The 27,500-nt window shown below is 45.1% G+C and overlaps 1 protein-coding gene across 13 annotated transcripts in view; it reads right to left on the bottom strand.

The window, feature by feature from the left end:
• The window catches only part of dock3 (dedicator of cytokinesis 3), a 312,362-nt gene that overhangs the window by 16,675 nt on the left and 268,187 nt on the right, over nt 1-27,500 (bottom strand). For 9 of the 13 annotated variants that reach the window (XM_035388217.1, XM_035388222.1, XM_035388224.1 and 6 more), the window contains 17 exons: nt 25,418-25,516; nt 24,351-24,445; nt 22,897-22,972; nt 20,913-21,013; nt 17,993-18,051; nt 16,527-16,675; nt 16,360-16,445; nt 14,934-14,960; nt 14,726-14,821; nt 14,565-14,625; nt 12,309-12,402; nt 11,473-11,621; nt 6,607-6,693; nt 4,717-4,821; nt 3,058-3,199; nt 955-1,121; nt 755-841 (listed from right to left, as the gene is read on the bottom strand). In XM_035388217.1, the coding sequence (XP_035244108.1) occupies nt 755-841; nt 955-1,121; nt 3,058-3,199; nt 4,717-4,821; nt 6,607-6,693; nt 11,473-11,621; nt 12,309-12,402; nt 14,565-14,625; nt 14,726-14,821; nt 14,934-14,960; nt 16,360-16,445; nt 16,527-16,675; nt 17,993-18,051; nt 20,913-21,013; nt 22,897-22,972; nt 24,351-24,445; nt 25,418-25,516 (1,680 nt within the window). The remainder of the gene's footprint in view (nt 1-754; nt 842-954; nt 1,122-3,057; nt 3,200-4,716; nt 4,822-6,606; nt 6,694-11,472; nt 11,622-12,308; nt 12,403-14,564; nt 14,626-14,725; nt 14,822-14,933; nt 14,961-16,359; nt 16,446-16,526; nt 16,676-17,992; nt 18,052-20,912; nt 21,014-22,896; nt 22,973-24,350; nt 24,446-25,417; nt 25,517-27,500) is intronic. The other 4 variants (XM_035388223.1, XM_035388227.1, XM_035388228.1 and 1 more) reach the window with 1 other exon arrangement.

The following is a 27,500-nucleotide window of genomic DNA, read 5'->3' as shown; positions in this document are numbered from 1 at the left end:
CACACACACGCACACACACACGTGTTAATCACGCATTTAAATGACAAGGGTAGCAGTGTAGTATACAGCGACAGTCAAGGAACGGCTTGTGGGTTGCAGGTTCAAACAGCAGGTGTCGCTATTGTACACTTCAGCTTCACCTGAACGCTTCAATAATATATCCTGCTGTATAAATGGACAGAAGATAAGTGGCTCTGATAAGGGTGTCTGCAGAACAGGTAAAAAAATATGACTAGAACAGTCCATTCAGACAATATAGGCTGCTTCCAATGCTCATTTTCATTTATGCACAGAGACCTGATTAACTGTGAGTGCATGTAGGACTCTACTCTGTCCCATGTAACACTTCTAGTTTTGATTTATGATCAGCACAAAGTATTGCTGAGAAGTTCCTTTGTCTTCAGATCACAATGCTGTTGTATTTTGTCTATGCAAGTAGTAATTCATATGTTACGTGAGGGGGAAAGTTATCCATCCGTCCATCCATTATCTAACCCGCTTATTCCTGGTCAGGGTCACGGGGGGACTGGAGCATATCCCAGAATGCATTGGACGAGAGACCCTGTGCAGATCACCAGTCCATTGCAGAGCACACACACCATTCACTCACACACTCATACCTACATGCAATTCACTCCCTCCAATTAGCCTAGCCTGCATGTCTTTGGACTGCGGGAGGAAACCGGAGGAAAGCGATTTCATCCTAAAAACCCAACACCCAGGATCGCGGTGGAGCTCGATCGCTCCGACTCACCAGCTCTCTCTTCTCCACCTCGAACCAGCGCGAGATGCCCGGCAGCGGGTGCGTGAGGATCAGGGTGGTCCGCTCGATCCACAGGCTCTGAAATCACACACACAGAGGCCCGGATGCTTCTGGAACCTTCTCGCCCCGGGTCGGGGGGTGCGGCGGGACGCGGCAGGACGTGGTGGGGGTTCGGGGCGGAGGGGGCCTACCTTGAACTCGTTCTCCCGGTCCTTGGGGCCCTTGTGGAAGGGCCGGTCGTAGCGGAAGCGGCGCACGTTGTTGACGCGGTAGAAGCTCTTGATGCGGTCGGGGACGCGGTCCATCTGCAGCACGTCAGCGCTCTCAGGCACCGCGCTGACCGCATAGATCTGCAGGTCTAGGGCTGCGCGTGAAGGAACTACAGCAGCGCATGGCAATATGTACACACACACATATACACACACACATATATAAACACCCACACACTCTCTCACACACACACACACACACATATACATATATGCACGCACACACACATATACACACACACACACACGCACACACACACATATACACACACACATATATAAACACCCACACACTCTCTCTCTCACACACACACACACATATACATATACGCACACACACGCACATACACACACACACACACACACACACACACACACATACACACACGCACATGCACGCACGCACACGCGCACACACACACACACACACACACACACACACACATATACGCACACGCACACACACACACACACATACATATACGCACACACACACGCACACATATACAGTATATATTATGTATGTATTTGTGGCTGATTCGATATGCTGCTGCCTGACTCACCTTCAACCTTCCCAAGTTCTCCCACGTCACTCCTCTGCTGCGGTCACTCCACTGGCTACCGGTCGCTGCCAGGATCAGGTTCAAAGTCCTGACCCTCGCCTACACTGCAGCCAACAGGACGGCCCCTGTCTCCTTACAGGACTCAATTCTATACGCCTGCTCAACCACTCCGCTCTGCAGCAGCAGGGTGCCCTGTACCCCCTCTCACCCGAGTAAAGGGATCACGGAGCTTCTCCCGACTAGCTCCCCAGTGGTGGAACGAACTCCCTGTCCCTCTCCGAACCTCCCCCTCACTACCCATCTTCCAGAGTGGTCTGAAGATGCATCTGTTCAGACTATATCCGGACTAACTGCCACCACTCTGTGAATCATTCCACTTTAAATCCCCTCTTTCATGCCACTCACATGCCATGTTACATGTACCTCCATTCCAGCACTTATTGTAATTTGTATTTGTCGTAATATTGTAGCTTGTACTTCTCCCTAGTATGACTTGCATAAGTAGGTCAGAATAATGTTCACATTTCACTGAACTGTGTTCTTGGCTATGAATAACTGTACGAAATGAGTATTGTACCTTTTCGAACCTGTGTTTTTGTAGTTGTTCCAATGACCTTGATATGCACTTTTGTACATCGCTTTGGATAAAAGCGTCTGCTAAATAAATGTAATGTAATGGGTGTGCACCATACCTGGGTCAAGTATGTATTTGCAATGCTTCCTGCATAAAAACATTTTTCTGACATAGGAAAAAAAATCTGAGATCCTTGAGAATTTTCAACCTAGCATGTTTCTGACCGTAATCATCGGATATATACGTAAGAAACGTATATAATATCTTTATAAATATCTTTAAAATGGATTCTTCTGTCAATAATCTGTATGAAAAAATGTTTAAAATATTTTTAAAATCTCTTTCTTTATATTTTATTTTTTGATAATGTTATAGGTTCCTTTGTATAAGGTTATCTGTAGAGTGATAACTTATTTTGTAAATATACAAATTGTTTTATAGGTTAACATTATGATTATTGATTATAAATTGGCATATGTGCCTTCTTAGTAATATCACACTTCTGTATTCCTGAGAGTAACACCAATGTTCTTCTGTACATTGCAACAGATAAGTGATTGTAATGTAGTATAATGTTACAATGGAGGAGTGTTAAATTAACGTGTTAAACATCAGGTCATTGGTCATTTTTAAAGAAAACTTCATTGTAAGGGGGTCCATTCTAACATGATTTGAACAATTTTGCAAATGAGGACCTGGAAAAGTACCCAGTGGGATACCAGGTCCCTCTTGGATGCGTAATGATGCCATGGTCCCCAGTTAGATAGGCAGTTGAGTACATAGGCAGGCACACACACTCACACACACACACACACACACACACACACACACACACACGCACACACACACACACACACACAGTGAGCTGTTGCATTTTGTGAAGGATACACTGGGCATCGCACTGTAAAATGGCCTCGTCTGGTTGGTTGGGATGTTGCATGGCGATAGCTTGAGGGAATTCTCCCAGCATCCTTTGCTGGAAGGCCTCAAGCCTCTCATAGTCATGTCCTCGGCAAACAAACTCTTTGTTCTGTGAAAAAGGGACCCTGCATAAGTGCTATGGGGCCATATCCTCTTCATAACCCTGCATAAGTGCTATGGGATATCCAGGCTGTAGCCTCTTCATAACCCTGCATAAGTGCTATGGGATATCCAGGCTGTAGCCTCTTCATAACCCTGCATAAGTGCTATGGGATATCCAGATTATAGCCTCTTCATAATGCTGTATAAGTGCTATGGGATATCCAGGCTATATCCTCTTCATAACCCTGCATAAGTGCTATGGGATATCCAGGCTGTAGCCTCTTCATAACCCTGCATAAGTGCTATGGGATATCCAGGCTGTAGCCTCTTCATAACCCTGCATAAGTGCTATGGGATATCTAGATTATAGCCTCTTCATAATGCTGTATAAGTGCTATGGGATATCCAGGCTATATCCTCTTCATAACCCTGCATAAGTGCTATGGGATATCCAGGCTGTAGCCTTTTCATAACCCTGCATAAGTGCTATGGGATATCCAGGCTGTAGCCTCTTCATAATCCTGCATAAGTGCTATGGGATATCCAGATTATAGCCTCTTCATAATGCTGTATAAGTGCTATGGGATATCCAGGCTATATCCTCTTCATAACCCTGCATAAGTGCTATGGGATATCCAGGCTGTAGCCTCTTCATAACCCTGCATAAGTGCTATGGGATATCCAGGCTGTAGCCTCTTCATAAAGCTGCATAAGTGCTGTGGGATATCCAGGCTATAGCCTCTTCATAAAGCTGCATAAGTGCTATGGGATATCCAGGCTATAGCCTTTTCATAACGCTGTATAAGTGCTATGGGATATCCAGGCTGTAGCCTCTTCATAACCCTGTATAAGTGCTATGGGATATCCAGGCTGTAGCCTCTTCATAACCCTGTATAAGTGCTATGGGATATCCAGGTTGTAGCCTCTTCAAAACCCTGTATAAGTGCTATGGGATATTCAGGCTATAGCCTCTTTATAACGCTTTATAAGTGCCATGTGATATTTCATGCCCACAGAGGGTCTGGACCATGATTTTAATGTTTCATCACAAGAACAGCACCTTCTACAGCAGGGTGCTGTCCATCACTGCACTGGAGCAAAGCGTTTGGAAAGAGTGCCCCCTACTGTCCAACCAGCAGCACTGGTTTTATAAAATTAGCCCAAACCCGCTTAGCTCTAGCTGTGACATGAGACAGCAGGGTGATACAAGACTGTAACGAGCTGTGGTTCCCAAACTTTCCAAGACCAAAACTCATGGAATTAGCCAATACTTCTCTGGCAGGACACTGCTTATTAAAATGTAGTCAGGTGTATATTCAAAAATTCAAAAGTGTATTTCAAATGTTTTTAACACAAGCAACTGCATGCACACTGTATCAAGTAACAGGTATACATGTGAAATGTGAAGTGTTTAACTTTAAAGTGATTAGCTTTACAGTGTTTAACTTTACAGTGATTAACTTAGCAGATTCATGGCCTGCATTCAGGAAGCCACTGGCGCAGTGAAGGGAAGATCTCACTCACCCTGAGGAAGAAAGGGAACTTCCTGCCGTAAAAGCCCACCCTGAAGAACTCTGGCTCCAGCCGCTGCTGCTCCATGATGTTGTCGTAGTAGGCGGCCTCCATTTTCTATCCACAGAAATGCAGGAGACAACCGTGAGCACCACAGCCCCAAACAAGCAAGGAGGGACCGCCTTTATTCAATGCCTCATGCTGTCTCACATATAAGTCACTGTGGCAGGTACATCATAACACCAGTGCATAATGATGGTTGATGGTGAGAACAGGTCTTTCAGCACACCTGGGTTTTTAATTCTGCCTGGAGAGCTCCTAGTGTCGGGCTAAAACTGGTCTCGAGCATCCCCAGGGGTCTGTCCCTCCACAACCTGGCCCCGGAAAGCTATTTCATGCCTTAACAAGCTTCCGTGCGGAACAAAATAGTTCCTGAGAACACTGCACAATTTACTTTGAACTAATTTTCACATATGACTGCTTGTTCTGCTGAGTGAACTGCATTATGGGTTATTTTTAAAACATTCTGCTGTGCAATGACAGTGCTCAGCCATAATAAATAAGCTCTACAAGGCTCTCTTACATCCTCAGCACAATGGCACTTCCCTGTCCAGGACCCACATCTTAAAAGCAGAGGCTAGCGAGGCCTTTTCAACTCAGGATCCAATTATACGGTATAATTTGGCAAGTTATATTTAAGTCTCTGGCTGTGTCGTCTTTTAAATCACATTCAAAGATGCAGCTTTTTAAAATAAAATGATGTTGCTTTTAACCTTATGTAACTATTTTAACTGCGTTACTATTTTGTTCAGTGTTTATTGTTTTTATTATGAGTTATTTCTTTATTTAATGTTCATTTTTGAGGTAGACAGGATAGAAGGTACAGTCCTTAAGTATTTGGACTGTGACACATTTTTGTTGTTATGTCCCTGTACTCCAGCACATTGGATTTGAAATAAAACAGTGAAGATGAACTGCAGACTGCCAGCTTTAATTCGAGGGTATTGACATCCATATTTGGTGATCAAACAAACGACTGCCAGCAGTGTCTTGGCTAGCTGTGAGTCTTGGCATCATTCGTTTATGCACAAGAAAGCTAAGAAAACGTCAAGTTATTCTAGGTGAGGATCCTGTTGCTTCTGTCTCTCAACATGAGGGCCAAAAAACGGTCAGTCCATGTAAATGGGTATCAGGTTATATACAGGCTGAATGGTATTGGCTGACAGGTTAATATTAGGGTGAATGGTATTGGCTGACAGGTTTATATACAGGCTGAATGGTATTGGCTGACAGGTTAATATTAGGGTGAATGGTATTGGCTGACAGGTTTATATACAGGGTGAATGGTATTGGCGGACAGGTTTATATACAGGGTGAATGGTATTGGCTGACAGGTTTATATGCAGGGTGAATGATATCGGCTGGCGGGTTTATATACAGGCTGAATGGTATTGGCTGACAGGTTAATATTAGGGTGAATGGTATTGGCTGACAGGTTTATATACAGGGTGAATGGTATTGGCTGACAAGTTTGTATACAGGGTGAATGGTATTGGCTGACAGGTTTATATACAGGGTGAATGGTATTGGCTGACAGGATATATACAGGGTGAATGGTATTGGCTGACAGGTTTATATACAGGGTGAATGGTATTAGCTGACAGGATATATACAGGGTGAATGGTATTGGCTGACAGGATATATACAGGGTGAATGGTATTGGCTGACAGGATATATACAGGGTGAATGGTATTGGCTGACAGGATATATACAGGGTGAATGGTATTGGCTGACAGGTTTATATACAGGGTGAATGGTATTAGCTGACAGGTTTATATACAGGGTGAATGGTATTAGCTGACAGGTTTATATACAGGGTGAGAGGTGGTGGGTTGTACTCACCCGTATCCAGCTCAGGCTTTGGTAGTCAAACAGAGCCTCATACTGGAAAGCAAGCTCCCGGCACAGAGGTATCCCATACTCCCAACACTGAAACACAGGAGCACATATACCTGTAATCATCAGCAGCACACACACGCGCACACACACACACACACACACACACACACACCTGTCATCACCAGCAGCACACACATACACACACACACACACCTGCAATCACCAGCAGCGCACACACACACACACACAGACACACATCTGTCATCACCAGCAGCACACACACACGCGCACACACACACACACACACACACACACACACACACACCTGCAATCACCAGCAGCGCACACACACACACACACACACACACACACACACACACCTGTAATCACCAGCAGCACACACATATACACACACACACCTGTCATCACCAGCAGCACACACATACATACACACACACACACACACACACACACACCTGTCATCACCAGCAGCACACACATACATACACACACACACACACACACACACACCTGTAATCACCAGCAGCACACACATATACACACACACACCTGTCATCACCAGCAGCACACACACACACACACACACACACACACACCTGTCATCACCAGCAGGACACACACACACACCTGTAATCACCAGCAGCGCACACATATACACACACACACCTGTCATCACCAGCAGCACACACACCAGTAATCACCAGCAGCACACACACCTCTAATTACCAGCAGCGCACGCACACACACACACACACCAGTAATCACCAGGAGCGTTTGGATCCGGATCTGACTGATCACTATATTTTCACTATAGGTAGTATTTAGCTCAACTTATCCCGCACAACTTACATTGTTTACTTTTTAAGCATACAAATCTATTTTGGCTGGATACTTCCTGTATTAATCCAGAGCGGGAGTCCCTAGCCCCAGGGTACTCAGGGCCCGCTGGGAATGGAACCTGCGACCGGTGGGTTTGCAGGCCGGTTCTGCAGCCACTGTACTACACAGCCACCAGGGTTCAAAAAACGAACTCAGAAAAGCCAGCTGGGACTCTGGATGACTCATCCGGTTAAGGCCCTGTTCCAGCATGCACACAGACTCCACGGCTCGGCGTCCAATCAGAGCTGTGCCAGTGGTGACCGCGGCCCCATACTTGGCCATGGCATTCCACAGGTGAGCAAGGCACCACACAGTATATGATTTGATATTATTTGATGTATCACATTTTCATAAAATTGGATTGAAAATACATTTTAGAAAATCGTAATTGAAATTTTGAAAAACATTTTGGGAAGGTTAGAACGCCCGCTGTTGTCTCGAGTCCAGAGTCATGTGAGCTCAACCACCGCAAAGCCGGTTGTTATGGAAACAGTGTAATTTGGTAACTGTCATTTTCATGCAGACTGTGTAGTCTTTTTCATAGTTTTTTATTTTACTCATTAGTCCCATCTTGCCCACTCTCAGTTTTATTTCCGGTCTGGGCTCCAGAAGCCTGCCGTCTCTGTGCATTGGTAATGAGCCTATGTGCTACTCATCCATTAGCCAAGTGCATTAGACACTCACAGTCAATCAATAATTAGCATCACTAGCTCAAAATAAATATGCTCAAACAAGACAGGCTGTTCTGTGTATGAAAGCCCATCTCCACCTCCAGCACATAACTTCTTTATTTATTTATTTTTTTAAATGATTGAGTTATGCTTTCATAATTACAAGATACTTTGAATAGAGTCAGCCGTCCGCCATAAATGTGGATTTGAGAAATAAACAACCCAATAAACAACCCAAGGACAAAAGGAAAGACAGGAGATAAACCTCAGGAGATGGGTAGGACCAATCAATGAAGGTTATGCAAAATGTGAACAGTTAAATGACCTGACTGTGAATGTATTTGCAGTCATTTGCCGGCATGTGTTTGTGTTGTAATCCACCCAATGAGATGTGTGGAAGCTCACTATGGTAACTAAGTAACTATGGTAACTAAGTGCAGACCGCTGACAGGGCTTGTGCATGGTCACCCCACTCAAAATATCTCATAATTACGAGGTACTAAGTCATAATTATAATATACTAATCATAATTATGAGATATAATGTCATAATTGTAAGATACTAATTCATAATTATGAGAATGCTTGTCATAATTACGAGATACTATGTCATAATTATGAGATACAATGCCATAATTATAACATACTAAGTCATAATTACAAGAAACTTTCACATAATTACAACTTGGTATCTCATAATTATGACATTGTATCTCATAATTATGACCTAGTATATCATACTTATGACATAATATCTCATAAGTATGACTCAGCATCTCATAATTATGAGATACCTAGTCATAATTATGAAATATTAAGTCATAATTATGAGACGGTTTCTCATAATTAGAAACAATTAGTCATCGACTAATTATGAGATACAAAGACATAGTTGTGAGAAAACATCTCACTTAATAATGAAAAGAAGTTTTGTGCTGGACAAAGTGGCAAAAATGGACATCCACAGTTTTGAATTGCGGGCTGTGTAATGTGCATTTATAATATTTTGTGCCTTTAAAACCCAGCTGTAGCATCTGCAGAGAATTGCTACAACTGTTCCATTTTAAAATACTCTGTTAGTAAAAGCACTGGCTATTTAAGCAAGCGGAGGTCAGAGGATTATGTTTCAGATTATGCAATCCTGCGTTCGGCACTGTTCCTTACGCAGGGCACGCAAACTCATGCCGAGATTTAACGAGCATTTCCAGACAGCGCGAGCGATAAATCACCTGCCCTGACTACCCGTGCGGTGTGTACGCTGAGCGCTGACGCGTTTAGCGCACACGCCGTTCGATAAAAGCAGAGGCTGCCGGTTTTTATGGGTGCAGACTCCAGTAATTTATCAAGTCTGGCCTCAGCTGCAGAGGTCTGTGTTTACCACCCCCAGGAGAATGCAGCTGTTAACTTTGTGCCAAGCGTCAGAGATATATGGGTTAGGGGACATACTGTATGTATCAGTGGCATCAGAAATTATACTACGCAAACCGTCTGAGATAAGAGATCCAACCCTACAGAGCAGAAATGTCTGTGCTAAATTTCCTTGCCTATGTCTCATAGTTGATTTACATTTACAGTCTTACGTATTTTCAGTGATTTTAAATGCAATACACTTTTTGTACTTCATTTACCCAGTTAATATTCCTCCAGTTAAGATAAGATATAAGTGTGTATATGTGTACAGCTACAGGTATAGGTGTGTATATGTGCACAGGTACAGATATAAGTGTGTATATGCGTACAGCTACAGGTATAGGTGTGTATATGTGCACAGGTACAAGTATAAGTGTGTATACCCGCACAGGTACAGGTATAGGTGTACATGCACACAAGTACAGGTATAGATATGTATATGCACACAGGTATAGGTGTATATGTGCACCGGCACAGGTATAGATGTGTATATGTGCACAGGCACAGGTATAGATATGTATATGCACACAGGTATAGGTGTATATGTGGACCGGCACAGGTATAGATGTGTATATGTGCAGAGGCACAGGTATAGACGTGTATATGCGCAAAGGTACAGGTGTATATATGCGCACAGGTATAGGTGTATATGCACACAAGTACAGGTATAGGTGTGTATATGTGCGCAGGTACAGGTATAGGTGTATATGCACACAGGTACAGGTATAGGTGTGTATATGTGTGCAGGTACAGGTATAGGTGTATATGCACACAGGTACAGGTATAGATGTGTATGTGCGCGCAGGTACAGGTTCAAGTGTATATATGTGCACAGGTACAGGTATACGTGTATATGTGCACAGGCACAGGTACAGGTGTATATGCGTACAGGTATAGATGTGTATATGCGCACAGGTACAGGTGTGTATAGGGATTTGTGGGTACCTTGCCCTTGTTGAAGTAGTGTGTGTATAGGGGTTTGTGGGTACCTTGCCCTTATTGAAGTAGTGTGTGTATAGGGGTTTGTGGGTACCTTTCCATTGTTTATGTAGTGTGTGTATAGGGGTTTGTGGGTACCTTTCCCTTGTTGAAGTAGTGTGTGTATAGGGGTTTGTGGGTACCTTGCCCTTGTTGAAGTAGTGTGTGTATAGGGGTTTGTGGGTACCTTGCCCTTGTTGAAGCAGCAGTGTGTGTGTGTGTGTGTGCGTACAGGGGTTTGTGGGTACCTTGCCCTTGTTGAAGCAGCAGTGTGTGTGTGTGTGTGCGTACAGGGATTTGTGGGTACCTTGCCCTTGTGGAAGTAGTGTGTGTATAGGGGTATGTGGGTACCTTGCCCTTGTTGAAGTACTGTGTGTGTGTATGGGTTTGTGGGTACCTTGCCCTTGTTGAAGTACTGTGTGTGTGTAGGGGTTTGTGGGTACCTTGCCTTTGTTGAAGTACTGTGTGTGTGTGTAGGGGTTTGTGGGTACCTTGCCCTTGTTGAAGTACTGTGTGTGTGTGTAGGGGTTTGTGGGTACCTTGCCCTTGTTGAAGTACTGTGTGTGTGTGTAGGGGTTTGTGGGTACCTTGCCCTTGTTGAAGTACTGTGTGTGTGTGTAGGGGTTTGTGGGTACCTTGCCCTTGTTGAAGTACTGTGTGTGTGTGTGTAGGGGTTTGTGGGTACCTTGCCCTTGTTGAAGTACTGTGTGTGTGTGTAGGGGTTTGTGGGTACCTTGCCCTTGTTGAAGTACTGTGTGTGTGTATAGGGGTTTGTGGGTACCTTGCCCTTGTTGAAGTACTGTGTGTATAGGGGTTTGTGGGTACCTTGCCCTTGTTGAAGTACTGTGTGTAGGGGTTTGTGGGTACCTTGCCCTTGTTGAAGTACTGTGTGTATAGGGGTTTGTGGGTACCTTGCCCTTGTTGAAGTAGTGGATGACCTTGCGGCAGAGCCCCTCCTTGCGGTGCCACTCGCTCTGTGCGGGGTACTGCAGGAACTCCCGGAGCGGACGCTCCTCCCACTGCAGCAGCTCCCAGTACAGCAGCAGGGTGAAGGCCGCCTCTGTGGGGTCAGAGGTCAAAGGTCAGAGGCTCTGCTTGGCCAGGGGCAGTTCCATCTCAAGACATGTGTTAAATATCCACTGTGATGGTCTGTAACAGCAGCCATTTTGTGAACAGTGCATTGCAAAACAAAGCCTGAGGGACTGGTTCCATATTGTACACTGATGGTCAACTCCTGAGTCCACCCATCCTGTCAACTTTCTTCCTTGGAGTTTCTAGTTAGCAACATATAACAGTATCCAACCAACACATCCAAATGACAAAACATCCAATGCTATCAATATTGCATGACACCCCTGAACTTTCATAAAATGTTTTTCTTAGAAGTAGAACACTCAAGGTTAAGAATATGGAAATGACCCCAGGATTATCTATCTATTCTGTGATTTAGTAAAGCCTTTAACCCTTTGAAAGTAGGTTTTGAGGAATGTTTTTTCTAAATTCCAAGTCAGTGCACTAGAACTCTGTTCCTTTAAGTTACCGGTTACAGTTACAGTTACATCAGCATTAGAATGTTCAGTTTAGAATATTCTAATCACATATTTATGGTCTCACACCTTAAAGGGTTACATTAGGAAAATGTGTGCAGCAGGATCAGTTTGGAGTGGTGATGTCCATGCGCTCAGGTAAGCGTGTCTCCTTCAGGTGACCCGCCGCTCGAGAGGCGCAGGGCATTTGCGTGTTTTACCTGTGTAGTTCTCCGCCTGTAGGTGCATGTCACACAGCTTGTGGATGTAGCGGATGTACATCTCCTCCTTATTAATCTCCGACTTGTAGAAGTTCTGCGGGGCACAGAGAGCCAGCAAAATTAAGAGCTGTTGAGATGATGTCATCAGTGACCAATGTGATTGGTCCCTAGAGGACACCTGCAGACACAGCAGCTTTAATCAATGATACGGCAGTCCTGAAGTGGGTTTCTGATGGATTTAGCAATTGTGAAACAGACTAGCTGTGCAGTAGCATGGGACTGTAGTTCTGTGCAAATGTAGGCTGTGCAGTAGCATGGGGCTGTAGTTCTGGGCAGATGTAGGCTGTGCAGTAGCATGGGGCTGTAGTTCTATGCAGATGTAGAGTCAGCAGTAGCATGGGGCTGTAGTTCTGGGCAAATGTAGGCTGTGCAGTAGCATGGGGCTGTAGTTCTATGCAGATGTAGGCTCTGCGGTAGCATGGGGCTGTAGTTCTGTGCAGATGTAGGCTCTGCAGTAGCATGGGGCTGTAGTTCTATGCAGATGTAGGCTCTGCAGTAGCATGGGGCTGTAGTTCTATGCAGATGTAGGCTCTGCAGTAGCATGGGGTTGTAGTTCTGTGCAGATGTACGCTCTGCAGTAGCATGGGGCTGTAGTTCTGTGTAGATGTAGGCACAGCAGTAGCATGGGGCTGTAGTTCTGTGCAGATGTAGGCTGCAGTAGCATGGGGGCTGTAGTTCTATGCAGATGTAGGCTGCAGTAGCATGGGGCTGTAGTTCTATGCAGATGTAGGCTCTGCAGTAGCATGGGGCTGTAGTTCTGGGCAAATGTAGGCTGCAGTAGCATGGGGCTGTAGTTCTATGCAGATGTAGGCTCAGCAGTAGCATGGGGCTGTAGTTCTATGCAGATGTAGGCTGCAGTAGCATGGGGCTGTAGTTCTGTGCAGATATAGGCTCTGCAGTAGCATGGGGCTGTAGTTCTATGCAGATGTAGGCTGCAGTAGCATGGGGCTGTAGTTCTGTGCAGATATAGGCTCTGCAGTAGCATGGGGCTGTAGTTCTATGCAGATGTAGGCTGCAGTAGCATGGGGCTGTAGTTCTATGCAGATGTAGGCTGCAGTAGCATGGGGCTGTAGTTCTGTGCAGATATAGGCTCTGCAGTAGCATGGGGCTGTAGTTCTATGCAGATGTAGGCTGCAGTAGCATGGGGCTGTAGTTCTATGCAGATGTAGGCTGCAGTAGCATGGGGCTGTAGTTCTATGCAGATGTAGGCTCAGCAGTAGCATGGGGCTGTAGTTCTATGCAGATGTAGGCTGCAGTAGCATGGGGCTGTAGTTCTATGCAGATGTAGGCTCAGCAGTAGCATGGGGCTGTAGTTCTGGGCAAATGTAGGCTGCAGTAGCATGGGGCTGTAGTTCTATGCAGATGTAGAGTCAGCAGTAGCATGGGGCTGTAGTTCTGGGCAAATGTAGGCTGTGCAGTAGCATGGGGCTGTAGTTCTATGCAGATGTAGAGTCAGCAGTAGCATGGGGCTGTAGTTCTGGGCAAATGTAGGCTGTGCAGTAGCATGGGGCTGTAGTTCTATGCAGATGTAGGCTCTGCAGTAGCATGGGGCTGTAGTTCTGTGCTGATCTAGGCTGCAGTAGCATGGGGTTGTAGTTCTGTGCAGATGTACGCTCTGCAGTAGCATGGGGCTGTAGTTCTGTGTAGATGTAGGCACAGCAGTAGCATGGGGCTGTAGTTCTATGCAGATGTAGGCTCTGCAGTAGCATGGGGCTGTAGTTCTGTGCAGATGTAGGCTCTGCAGTAACATGGGGCTGTAGTTCTGTGCAGATGTAGGCTCTGCGGTAGCATGGGGCTGTAGTTCTGTGCAGATGTAGGCTGTGCAGTAACATGGGGCTGTAGTTCTGTGCAGATGTAGGCTCTGCGGTAGCATGGGGCTGTAGTTCTATGCAGATGTAGGCTCTGCGGTAGCATGGGGCTGTAGTTCTGTGCAGATGTAGGCTGTGCAGTAACATGGGGCTGTAGTTCTGTGCAGATGTAGGCTCTGCGGTAGCATGGGGCTGTAGTTCTATGCAGATGTAGGCTCTGCAGTAGCATGGGGCTGTAGTTCTATGCAGATGTAGGCTCTGCAGTAGCATGGGGCTGTAGTTCTATGCAGATGTAGGCTCAGCAGTAGCATGGGGCTGTAGTTCTATGCAGATGTAGGCTCTGCAGTAGCATGGGTAATTAGTTATATGGGTAAACGGCAGCTCTTACCAGCAGGTTGACAGTGCAGCCGATCTTCTTGTTTTCCGTCTCCTCGCCTTTCATGCAGTCCCTGTGAACAGACAGCAGGAAGTGAAGTCGAGCCACAGAAAAGCACAATGATTGGCTGAAATCAGTGACTGGCTGAGCGGACGGCGGTTCACTCCACCGACCTGTAGTCGAGCAGCCGCTCCATGAGACGGGTGACGGAGGTGACGAAGGAGATCCCTGTCTCCCTCCACGTCTCCTGCTCGATCTTCTCCAGGAGGCTGTTTGGAGGAGAACACCTCAGAAAAGGTTCCCGCAAAGGGGCGGAATGTGACGGGAAGGGGCTGGGGCAGGCATTAGTACAGGCGGGGCAGGGGAAAGGGGTTATCTTACCTGGGGTAAGGCCCAAAGAGCTGGGTTCTGATCCCGCAGCGCAAAGCAAAGCAGAGAAAGTTAGGGTAAGAGCACAGTCAGAGAGCGGGCTGATGCGGTCACCGTTGCAGTGTGTTTGTGTGTGTGTGTGCGTGTGTGTGCGTGATTGCGTGCATGTACGTGTGTGTGTGTGTGCATGTATGTAAGGGTTAGTGTGTATGTAACCGTGTGAGTGTGTGTGTAAACAGGTGAGTGTGTACGTAAGTGCGTAAGTGTGTATGTAAGTGTGTGAGTATCTATGTAAGAGTGTGAGTGTGTATGTAAGCGTGAGTGTGTACATAAATGTGTATGTGTGTGTGTATATATAAGCATGTGAGTGTGTATGCGTGTGAATGTGTATGTAGGCATGTGAGTGCGTATGTGTGTGTGTATGTAAGCACTTAGTTTGTATGTAAACTTGTAGTGTGTATGTAAGTGTGAGTGTGTATATAAGCGTGTGAATGTGTGTAAGCGTGTGAGAGTGTATATAAGCGTGTGAATGTGTGTAAGCGTGTGAGTGTGTATGTAAGCATGTGAGTGTGTAAGTATGTGAGTATGAATGTAGGCATGTAAGTGTGTATGTAAGTGTGTGAGTGTGTATGTAAGCGTGTGAGTGTGTATGTAAGCGTGTGAGTATGAATGTAAGCATGTAAGTGTGTATGTAAGCATGTGAGTGCGTATGTAAGCGTGTGAGTATGTATGTAAGCGTGTGAGTGTGTATGTAAGCGTGTGAGTGTGTAAGTAAGTGTGTGAGTATGTATGTAAGCGTGTAAGTGTGTATGTAAGCGTGTGAGTGCGTATGTAAGCGTGTGAGTGTGTAAGTAAGCATGTGAGTATGTATGTAAGCGTGTGAGTGCGTATGTTAGCGTGTGAGTGTGTAAGTAAGCGTGTGAGTGCATATGTAAGCGTGTGAGTGTGTATGTTAGCGTGTGATTGTGTAAGTAAACATGTGAGTATGTATGTAATCGTGTGAGTGTGTAAGTAAGTATGTGAGTATGTATGTAAGCGTGTAAGTGTGTATGTAAGAGTGTGAGTGCATATGTAAGCGTGTGAGTGTGTAAGCGTGTGAGTGCGTATGTTAGTGTGTGAATGTGTAAGTAAGCATGTGAGTATGTAAGCGTGTGAGTGTGTGTGTAAGCGTGTGAGTGTGTATGTAAGCGTGTGAGAGTGCATGTAAGCATGTGAGTGTGTATGTAAGCGTGTGAGTGTGTAAGCGTGAGTGTGTATGTAAGCGTGTGAGAGTGTATGTAAGCATGTGAGTGTGTAAGCGTGTGAGTGTGTATGTAAGCGTGTGAGAGTGTATGTAAGCATGTGAGTGTGTAAGCGTGTGAGTGTGTATGTAAGCGTGTGAGAGTGTATGTAAGCATGTGAGTGTGTAAGTGTGAGAGTGTGCACATGGTTAACTTACAGCAGGCTAAAGAGCTCACGGTAGTTCTCGTCCCCTTTCCCCTCTGACACCAGGCTGTCCAGCTTATCGATAAGCTCCGCCTCCACCTGTGTGATGTCACAGGTGAGCAGTGCAGAGACGCCTCAGTACGGTGCGCTAGCCTGCAGTGAGGCAGAACGAGCGCTCACCTGTTTGAAGTTGCCGTTCTTGCGTTGTTCCCAGTCCATCATGTCGTGGAATATTGGGATCATGATGTTGCGTACCTCCGGCTGGGGAACCAGCGTCACACCCAGGAAGGGCCCGATCATCCCGGGGATGAAGTGGATCTTGTTCTCGCCTGGTTAGACAAAGCCAGCCCATTGTCATATGGATCAAAATGACCAAATTGGTCGAGAGTCAACCTTCAGTAAACACAATCCAAAAATGGGTCTGAAAAAAAATATGCATCCCCTCATACACTACCGGTCTTAGTGATGACAGTTTTGGAGGTTGCTGTTTCTCTTATGATCTATAGAGGGCAGTATTGCATAGCTAGTCATGCCCCAAGCTGCCAGTATCTCTGGGTGTACTGCAGTGGCAGCAGGAAAGTCCCTCCTCCATAGCTCCTTGATACGTGATCAGACACCATTTCAACCATGAAATGAACAGACAAAATGCTTCTTAACTTACATTCGTCATTACACTAAAAATAGGGTTTGTGGTATTGCAGTCTGATATGGCCTACTTTCTCAATGGGATAAAACATACGCAGAGGTAAATTTACACCAAAATGGAATGCAGTGCTTGATTGCGTTATTGTGTGTGTGTGTGTGTGTGTGTGTGTGTGTATGTGAGTATGTCAGTGCGTGTGTGTCTGTTGTGTGTGTGCGTAAGAGTGTTTGTGTATGCATGTGTGTATGTTAGCGTGTGTTTGAATGTGTGTGTGTGTTAGGGTGTGTGTGGGTGTATGTGAGGATGTTAGTGTGTGTGTGAGTGTGTGTGTGTGACTGTGTGAGTATGTAAGTGTTAGAGAGAGCGTGTGTGTGTGTGTGTGTGTGTGAGTATGTTAGTGTGTATGTGTGTGTGCATGTGTGTGAGTATGTTAGTGTGTGAGTGTGTATGTTAGCGTGTGAGAGTGTGTGTGTGTGTGGTGTGTGAGAGAGTGTGTGAGTGTGTGTGTGTGTATGTTAGTGTGTGTGTGTGTGTGTGTATGTGTGAGAGAGAGTGTGTGAGTGGGTGTGTGTGTTTATGTTAGCGTGTGAGAGTGTGTTTGTGTGTGTGTGTGAGAGAGAGTGTGTGTGTGTGTATGTTAGTGTGTGTGTGTGTGCGTGTGTGTGTGTGTGTGTGTATGTTAGTGTGTGAGAGTGCGTGTGTGTGTGTGTGTGTCTGTGAATATGTTTGTGTGTGTGTGTGTATGTTAGTGTGTGTGGGTGTGTGTGTGTGTGTATGTTAGTGTGTGTGGGTGTGTGTGTGTGTGTATGTTAGTGTGTGTGTGTATGTTAGTGTGTGTGTGTGTGTGTGTGTGTGTGTATGTTAGTGTGTGTGTGTGTGTGTGTGTGTGTGTATGTTAGTGTGTGTGTGTGTGTGTGTGTGTGTATGTTAGTGTGTGTGTGTGTGTGTGTGTATGTTAGTGTGTGTGTGTGTGTGTGTGTGTATGGGGTAAACTGGGACTCACCGAGGTTCTGCCACATGCTGAAGAGCTCATAGGCCATCATTACCCGCATGTCTCCATACCTGAGAGAGACAGAGAGAGTACCTGTAAGTACAGTCATACAAGCACACACTAATATACACACACACACACACACACACACTGATATACTCTCACACACACACACACACTAATATACTCACATACACACACACTGATATACTCTCACACACACACATACACACTAATATACTCACATACTCACATACACACACACACACACACACACTAATATATTCACATACACACATAATAATATACTCACACGTACACCCACACACACACTAATATACTCACATTCACGCACGCACGCACACTCACACACACTAACATACTCACATACAATCACGCACACACACATACACACGTGCATGCACGCACACACACACACACACACACACGCTCACTCACGTGTACACACACACACACTCGCGCACACACACACGCACGCACGCACGCACGCACGCACGCACGCACGCACGCACGCACACACACACACCTTATACACACACACACACACACTTTGAGATTGCATCTCACACCTGACTGCTCCACAGAGGAATCATTCCTCGCTCTTTCTTTCTTCTCCTCTGCTCCATTTTACCTCTCTCCCCCTCCTCTCTCCCCTCCTCTGTCTGCTCCGCTCCCTCTCTCCTCCAGGGCTCTCTCTCCTGCTGTTTCTCCAGTGGCAGTGAGCGAGCATAACCCAGCAGGATGCAAACCTCTACCCTCACAACTGTCCCAAACCTCTTTCTGATCATTTTTTACACATAACAAGCTTTCTGAATTTCAACAATCTCTCCCCTTTCATACCTTGTTTCTTCTATTTATTGTGCAAAGAATATATGTCAAATATAGTTCCATTCCCTTTGGATCAAATTCTTTTTTCACAGTTCGGTGATGCTCGTAAAACAAGTACAGCAATTTAGCAATGTAACACAGTTCATTTCATTTCACAAGCATCTCATAGACATCACAGACAAAGGTTTTGCTATGAACTATGGGAGATTGAGGCATGGGAATCATGAAAATGACTACATCATGATCATCTTAAGGTAAAGTTTAAAAGATCAGAACATCGTATTGAATGAGCGACCAGCTGGACTGACAGGGGCCAAGCTGCAGTGCACGTATATGGCTGATTTTGAAAAGGAAAAGACAATAACCAGAAGTCCAGGGGTAAGAAAGTAAAAGTCCTGCCATGCGTTTCTTCCACCCATGACCTCAGTCAGCTGATTTCACTAATTAGCTCCACCTCCTGGCCAAAGAACTGAGCTAATTAGCAAATATGTGAGTGGAAGAAAACACTGTGGAGGACTTTTACTTTCTGAACCTGGATTTTCCACCTCTGATAATGTAAAGTCACTAAGAGCATGAAAGCTGATGTACAGATTTGGTTTCTATTAAAGAGATCTTCTTAACGATGTTATCAGGAAGAAGTTCTCTACTTCTACACACATCGTGCTCTGGTTGTTTACGCCATTTTTTTGCAGATGGTAAAAAAAACTTTTTTTTTTTCACTTTTTTGGTGATTTTTCCCCCTTTGACTATGCCTCTGTCATAACAATGATTTTTTAATTCAAATTTAATTATACAAAACATTGTTGATTACTGTAAATTTATTACGTTCGTCTGATCATAAGAAAGAAATCAAAAAAATGAGACACGCAAGTCATATGGAATTACTTCATGTAAAGTACAATGGCAATCAAGTAAAAAAAATGAAATAAAAAGGCCTGGCACTAATTGGGGGAGCGGCTAAATGAGCATGCTCGTTACTGATGCGGACAGATGAAGAACAGGTTGGGGATGATGATGGATTAACAGCTTTCTGCCTCCACCGGCACCACCGCGATTCCCCGGGCCACACGGGGGAAGCTCATCTCCCGCGCAAGCGTAGGCCGGGACACGAACACCCCTGCCAACCGCCCCCCCCCCCCCCCCATGACCCCCCCACCCCCCACTCCACCCCCTACACGTCAGGTCTTTCAGTTCCTTTCTGCCGTAGAATGCCTCGGAGCTCAACCCCGTCGCATCGAGTGTACTCTCAAACGCACCGGAGAAAAACTCCAGCAAACGAGGCGAGCGGGACTACATTAAACAAGAAAAAACACAACTGAAGACATGAAGCATCTGCATTAACCCGGCCTAAATTTCACTAAGTCCACGTAAGTCTTGTTTTTTAAAAAAAAATGTGTTTGCGTGCTTCTGCGGTACAGGGCAGAGCGGCCCGAGGGCAAAATGAATCATCCTCCGCATCCAAAACAGAGGAGATAATCATCCCGAGCCTCAACTGCGGAGGCAGCAGCAGCCCAGAGAACAGATCCTGGGGAAAAACTCATCCTTGATACATCGGGGCATTCTCCGGGATGCAATGAAAGCACAACTATTTAAAACTAGGTCACTAACAGGACACAAAGTGACACTATCTTCACTCCAGTAGAGGCTTGACAGTCTTATACAGTGAGACAGACGTTGTCCCATCTAACAGACGTATGAGGTCATGTAAACAGAAATCCAGCAGAAATAAGCCTAGAGCTGATTTCTGTTCCTTACTATTCACCCAAATATCTCAGCACACATTCTCTTAATACATCTATTCAAAAAGAAAACTGCCATATAAATATTCATCAAATACGATCATAAAGACATTCACAGACATCCTTCAATCATCAAGTAGCGATATATTCACAGAGCAGTTGAGCGTAAGAAAGCTGATCTCGGGTCAGGTTTTCCCCACCAATACCCTAACCTTAGCCACAATGAGCTACAAAGAAAAACTGATCCTAGATCAGTGTTCCTGCTCTGATGAAAGCAGGTAATAGTTCCTTTAATCTAAATTTGGTGCAGGCATTCTCCTTGGACACACAGCATGGGGTCTTACTTGTCTAGAACCTTCTTTCTCTTGGCTGGGGTGAGCGCCTCCAGCTGCAGGCTGGGCTGGTTGATGTACAGAACTGCGAGGCTGAAGTACGAGTTCCACACCTGAGAGAGAGAGAACCCAACCATTAGGGCTGCTAACGCATCACTACTAACGTATCAGAGCTAACGCATCACTACTAACACATCAGAGCTAACGTATCAGAGCTAACGCATCACTACTAACACATCAGAGCTAACGTATCAGAGCTAACACATCAGAGCTAACGCATCACTACTAACACATCAGAGCTAACGCATCACTACTAACACATCAGAGCTAACGCATCACTACTAACACATCAGAGCTAACGCATCAGAGCTAACACATCCGAGCTAACGCATCAGAGCTAACGCATCAGAGCTAATGCATCAGTGCTAACACATCCAAAGCTAACCCATCAGAACTAATGCATCACAGCTAACACATCAGAGCTAACACATCCGAGCTAACGCATCAGAGCTAACACATCCGAGCTAACGCATCCGAGCTAACACATCAGAGCTAACGCATCCGAGCTAACGCATCAGAGCTAACACATCAGAGCTAACACATCCGAGCTAACGCATCAGAGCTAACGCATCAGAGCTAACGCATCAGAGCTAACGCATCAGAGCTAACACATCAGAGCTAACGTATCACTACTAACCCATCAGAGCTAACGCATCAGAGCTAACACATCAGAGCTAACACATCAGAGCTAACACATCAGAGCTAACACATCAGAGCTAACACATCAGTGCTAACACATCCGAGCTAACACATCAGTGCTAACACATCAGAGCTAACACATCCGAGCTAACACATCAGTGCTAACACATCAGAGCTAACACATCCAAGCTAACCCATCAGAGCTAATGCATACATCAGAGCTAATGAATCAGAGCTAACACCTCAGTGCTAATACATGATAAGCCTGCATACTCTCTGAACTCCTTTCCTTCTTTATCCTGCCTACCTCCATTTTGAAGTGCAAATCTAGACAAATTATACTGTACACGATATCAGAACAGATATAGTTTTACATAATTTTCTGTTACAATTGTCTATGAGAACATGTTCAAGTGATACAAATCCAGAAGTACAAAATAATTTCAAATTATTATTTTCTTAAAACAAAAGAAACATGGGTATTGTTAGCCATGGAAATAAAAAATGGGAAAATTTTGGCCAAAAGAATCGAATTCTCATCTCTAGATCAAAGGTCTCAAACAGCTTTTAGTGCAATTGATTACTTCACTGATTAATCAGAGGTCCATACACCTGGGCCTACTAAGGCTTAAACCGGCTACTGTCTGAAAGGAAGTCCCAAATCTGCAGACACCGAGGCCCTCTGGGCCTGGAGTTTGATACCTGTGTATCAATAATATACTCTACAGTAAGATTCCAGGGGATTAGTTCAAATTAAAATTCAAAGGCCATCTTAACTTCTCTTCAAACATAATATTTTATTTACACAAAATCTATTAGGAGTGTAAACTTGGTTGATTGAACAGTCACCCCAAAAGCCGCTCTTTTAGTTATGTTAATTAAACCAACATCCCTGGATGATTACACCTGCCAAATTAAATAAACACAAGACAGAATTCAGATTTTTTGTTAAATCTCGATTGACCTTAACTGGACGCACAAGAGTAAAACAATGTTAGATTTGTTTGTAGATTGAAAGTCGACCTTTTCATTTTCTTGTCGCTATTTTGAAGTCTCATTGGACCGTGGTGAATTATCAGTGCCGGTTACGGTTCACGGGCTGATTCATGCTACCGGACACAGCCGGGCGTCTCCCTGCCGAGGCGACCTCCTCATTACGAGCGGGATTACGGACCGCGCGCGGGTTCTGTTGCCAGGCGCCCAGCCGAGCCGCGGTCAGAGTGGTGATCCTCACGATCGGGCCCCTAAAAAACCCCGAAACCCCGCCCAACCCCCCCCCCCCAGGCGAGCCACGCACCTTGAAATCGAAATCGGCCTCGGTGAAGTTCTTGTGCAGAGCCGGGGAGAGGTACTGGGCCGTGGTGACGATGATGCTGAAAGAAGCGGGGGAAAGAACGCGTCAATGTCACACGCCGCAGGGACAGATGGGAAGGCGGGCCTGCCCACAGTCCTCCAGCCAGCGGGGTTAATTGGGGTCACCTGGAGGGGATGAAGGCTCAGAGCGCTTTTTGGCAAGGCCTGTGCCCTGAAGACAGAGAACAGGTGATGTGCTTAACACACGGGTACACAGCAGAATTATCAGCGCTACATACGCTCAGACAGAATACATTATACTGATTGAGTACATATGATCCATATTATCAGGGGATATGTAAATAGAACAGGTGAAGATTTAAAGGAGTTATTATTCCTTAAAGGAGCAGTTTCACTGGGAGGAAATGCAGCCGGGATAAAGTGAAGCTCTGCATGTTCAGCCGCAGTGACATCACAACAGTGCGACAGATGACACTGTCTGACTGGATGATGCTCACCAGTTCAGCTTAACAATGTAAACAATAATGAGATTGGATTGGCCTTTGGCCTTTGAATCAAACTTGATGTGTTATTGTTCGATGTCTTCCTTATACTCAGAGCAGGAGCTGACGTGTGTGTGTGTGTGTGTGTGTGTGTGAATGACATTTAACATTTCTCTTATAACACCTGTGAAAGCTTGTTAAAGAGGCAGGGCTGTCAAAAATGTGTGCGTGTGTGTGTGTATCTGTGTGCGTGTGTGTGTGTATCTGTGTGAGTGTGTGTGTGTGAATGTGTGTGTGTTTGTGTGCATGTGTGTGTGAGTGCACTCATGAATGCTTGTAAAATAATCTTTTTCATTTCATACATTTTTCTGTGACAGATTTTATTTTGAGAGGAAAGAGGATCTCTATCAAAACACAATTTACAGGATTCTCATCTCTACGCTGCTCCAAGTCATACCCCCTGACCTTTTTTTACCTTTGTTTTTCCAGCTCAACAAATATCTCTGACAGTAAGAGGCTTAGAATAACCAGCAGGGCGCTGACAGAAAGATAATTTTATAATGAGCTGAAATCCCAGCAGGCGAAGCAGACAGCGTTTCTGCTTCGATGACTGTAACCTGGGCCCTTCCACCCAGAGCCGCGCTCAACGCCCCCACGCCGTGGGCTCGGGTTCGACACACGGCAGGATCGACTGCTACAGCGCGCCGCGCGGCGCTACGCTAGCGGATCAGCCTGGTGCTACGAGACCCGTTTCGGACTACAGCGGAACACTCCGAAACCCGCAGAACCTCATAAGGAGGTCACGAGGAACCCTTCTGCAAGCTACGAGGACATGGGACATGGTTCCCAAAAAGAAAGGACAAAAATCTCCTCCCACTCCCCCCGCGCCCTGTGCCTCAGTGTAAACGTCCTGGACAGAACGTTCCGGACAGCACGGTGGTGCGTGCGGCCTTACTTGCTGGTGAGGAGCCGCATCATGTTCCAGTCTCGGGGAAAGATGCTCAGCTTCATCAGGTTGCGGAACACACAGAAGATCTTGAGCAGGAACTCCTGGGGGAGGCGCACAGACGCAAGGAATGAGGCTACCATCTCAGTTCCTATAAAACATCTCTGCCTGCAGTGTGCAGTCAGGCCTATTTCAGCTGTACATCTGATATCTAAATCGCATGGTGGTGGGTTAGGCAAGCTCCCCCTTTACTGTAAAGCACTTTAATGACTTATAAAGTTTCTATATCAGTGGTCTCCAACCCTGGTCCTGGAGAGCTACAGGGTCTGCTGGTTTTTGTTTTCACCTTAAAATCAGCACTCAATTGAGACCCAAGACACCAGGTGAGTTCAGTTAACTGTGTAATCAACTGCTCTAATTGATTCATGAAGCGCAGAGTCACCATGAAAACCAGCAGACTCTGTATCTCTCCAGGACCAGGGTTGGAGACCACTGTTCCATATAAATACAAACTACTATTATTATTATTATTATTATTATTATTATTATTATTATTATTATTAATAATGAATCCCTTTTGGGGTGCGAAATCATTTGATAGTTTCTTGCTGTCAACACAACTGCAACTACAGCCATGATGATCAGAGTAAATGTTCTCTCTCCAGAACATCCGAAAGAGAAGTTGCCATCTGTGAAAAGTTGCCATTAGTTTCCTGCAACCTGATTGGCTCTTCCATGTTTTAGCCAGTGTGACGTCATAGTTAAGTGCTCCAACTGGAGCCCCCTAGACAAGATCGTGAATAGTCAGAAGGTCTTCATTAGCTTGGCATTAGTCTTGCATCAGAGCCTCGATTGTGTCAGGCTCATTGCACCATAAGGATGCATCTTCTTTATAAAGCAACAAGAAACACACACATATATATATATATATATATATAACGACTGATTTAATACGTTTTCTGCTCAGGTGATAGATTTGCAAGAAGAACGGTTTTTTTAACAGTTCTTCTTGCTGAGGTCTTGTTTCTGGCGGCCATATTGTTCCTCCAGATGGTTCAGCCTAATCAGCATCTCACCTTCAGCTCCTCTTTGCTCTGGAAGTTGTCCAGAAGGTGCTGGAAGTGGATGTCTGACATCTGGCGCAGCAGAGACAGGAGGCAAGACACGTACTCTCCCTGCCAATGAGAAGCCACACGAGACACACGTCGGCCAATCAAACTGACTGACATGCCACACAACGACCAATCATTACAATGTAAACGGGGAGAGAGGGGGACAGCCATAGGGGTGCGATGGGGTGGAATGGGGGTGGGATGGGCTGAAATGGCAGAAAATTATTTTAAAGCTTTATCAAATAAAGTAAATAAAAGATACTGTTCTTTAGATAATTATATCACATGGACCTAAGCAGAGATTAGCTAGAGAGGTTCTGATTAACCACACCTATAGCAGTATCATCATAGTCTTAGTTAAATTATTCACTCACACACTCATACCTATGGGCAATTTAGAGTCTCCAATTAGCCTACCTGCATGTCTTTGGACTGTGGGAGGAAACCGGAGTACCCAGAGGAAACCCAGGTGGACACGGGGAGAACATGCAAACTCCTCACTGAAAGGCCCAGGCCAGATAACCCAGGGCCCTCTCGCTGTGAGGAGACAGTGCTACCCACAGCACCACCGTGCCCCTCCACTTAGCTAAGCTAATATGCTATTAATACCCTGTGAAGTCAGGAGTGCCTGTTTTTCATTTTTGGTGCAGACCAGGGATTTTTAGGGGTTTTCATTCTGGCCCCAGGAGATCCTCTGTGGTACAGCCGATCCCTTGATGAACTAAGGTCAGGGAAAGTTATTTGCGTGTTTTTTTCCCCGTAAAAATATTATTCTGTAAAAGCGCAGATTCGACTCGCTGCCATTTGCTTTGCTGCTGAACGCTGAATTTCCCACCAATGGCTTCGTTTGAGCGACCAGGTGTTCACGCCTTTCGCAATTACTGTAGGACACCGCCTGTCAGACCATAAAATAATTACAGAATATAATCTCCTTCTGAAGCAACCGTTTGACATGCAGCTCGTTACGTTAAAGGGAAACCGATTAGCCGATCAGACTAATTAAAGGACCTGAACTCAAAGATCTGGAACATCGACGCTCCACAGTGGCGATCGCTATTTCTAACCTAACACGACCCTTACAGCGCATGTCATCCCTCAACGGACAGTCAAAGTGTCTCATTAAAACCAGCGAACACCTCTTTCCTATTTAGGGGCCGCGGCTGTAGTGGGAAAAGCAGAGACATGGGGGTCCCCTCAGGACGTGGTTTGTGAAACCCTCGCCTGGACTATTAAAATGTTAATGTGACAGCATAATTAGTCAACTGCAAGTAAACAGGAAACACTTTAGCAGTGAAATCAAGGAAATTAATCACAAACAATAAGTTACAGCAAAGGGAACATAAACGTTTATTTCAACCAAGCTACTCACAACCAACCCAATCAGAAAAAGGGTGTGAATTCTGCACAGAACTGATTCCGTCATTCAACAGCACGTCACCCTATGCAGCTTCTCCTGAGTGCACGTGACATCATTGTGTTATTCCTACATCCCAAACTCAACACCCACTGCTCATTTCCTTGCTCTTATCATGAATATAACAGTATTATACATATAAAATAATATTTTAGTAGTTATACATAAGAGAAAAGTGAAATGTGCTTGGTATTTACAATGAAACACTTCCATGCCCCGAATTCAAATACAAAATGCCTAAAACAATAACAGCAAGATAAACGACAGAGATACATCTTTTGAAATGCCCCTTGATTCTGTACAAAGCCCGCACACATGTGGACCAGATATATGTGTCTCTCAACCCCAATCCAGCGTGATCCCTGTTTGTATTGAGAACCTAAGACAGCAGCAATATACTGAGCTATTGTACACATGCAAATGCCAAGTCACAAAGAACCAAAAGAAAGGATTTACAAGTAACACTACTGGAACTACACGTCAAAAAATACTGCCATATTTTACTGTCATAAATTGTCCCAAATAGCCAAGACAGAATATTACAGCTTATGACTATGCTATAACAGCGTAACAAATGTCATAACAATGTCAAAATGAATGCAGAAAATTTATTTTACAGGTCAGATTAAAAAG

The sequence above is a fragment of the Anguilla anguilla genome, chromosome 13, assembly GCF_013347855.1.
Source record: "Anguilla anguilla isolate fAngAng1 chromosome 13, fAngAng1.pri, whole genome shotgun sequence".
Taxonomy (NCBI): Eukaryota; Metazoa; Chordata; class Actinopteri; order Anguilliformes; family Anguillidae; genus Anguilla; species Anguilla anguilla.
This window is presented reverse-complemented; position numbering and strand designations above follow the sequence as displayed.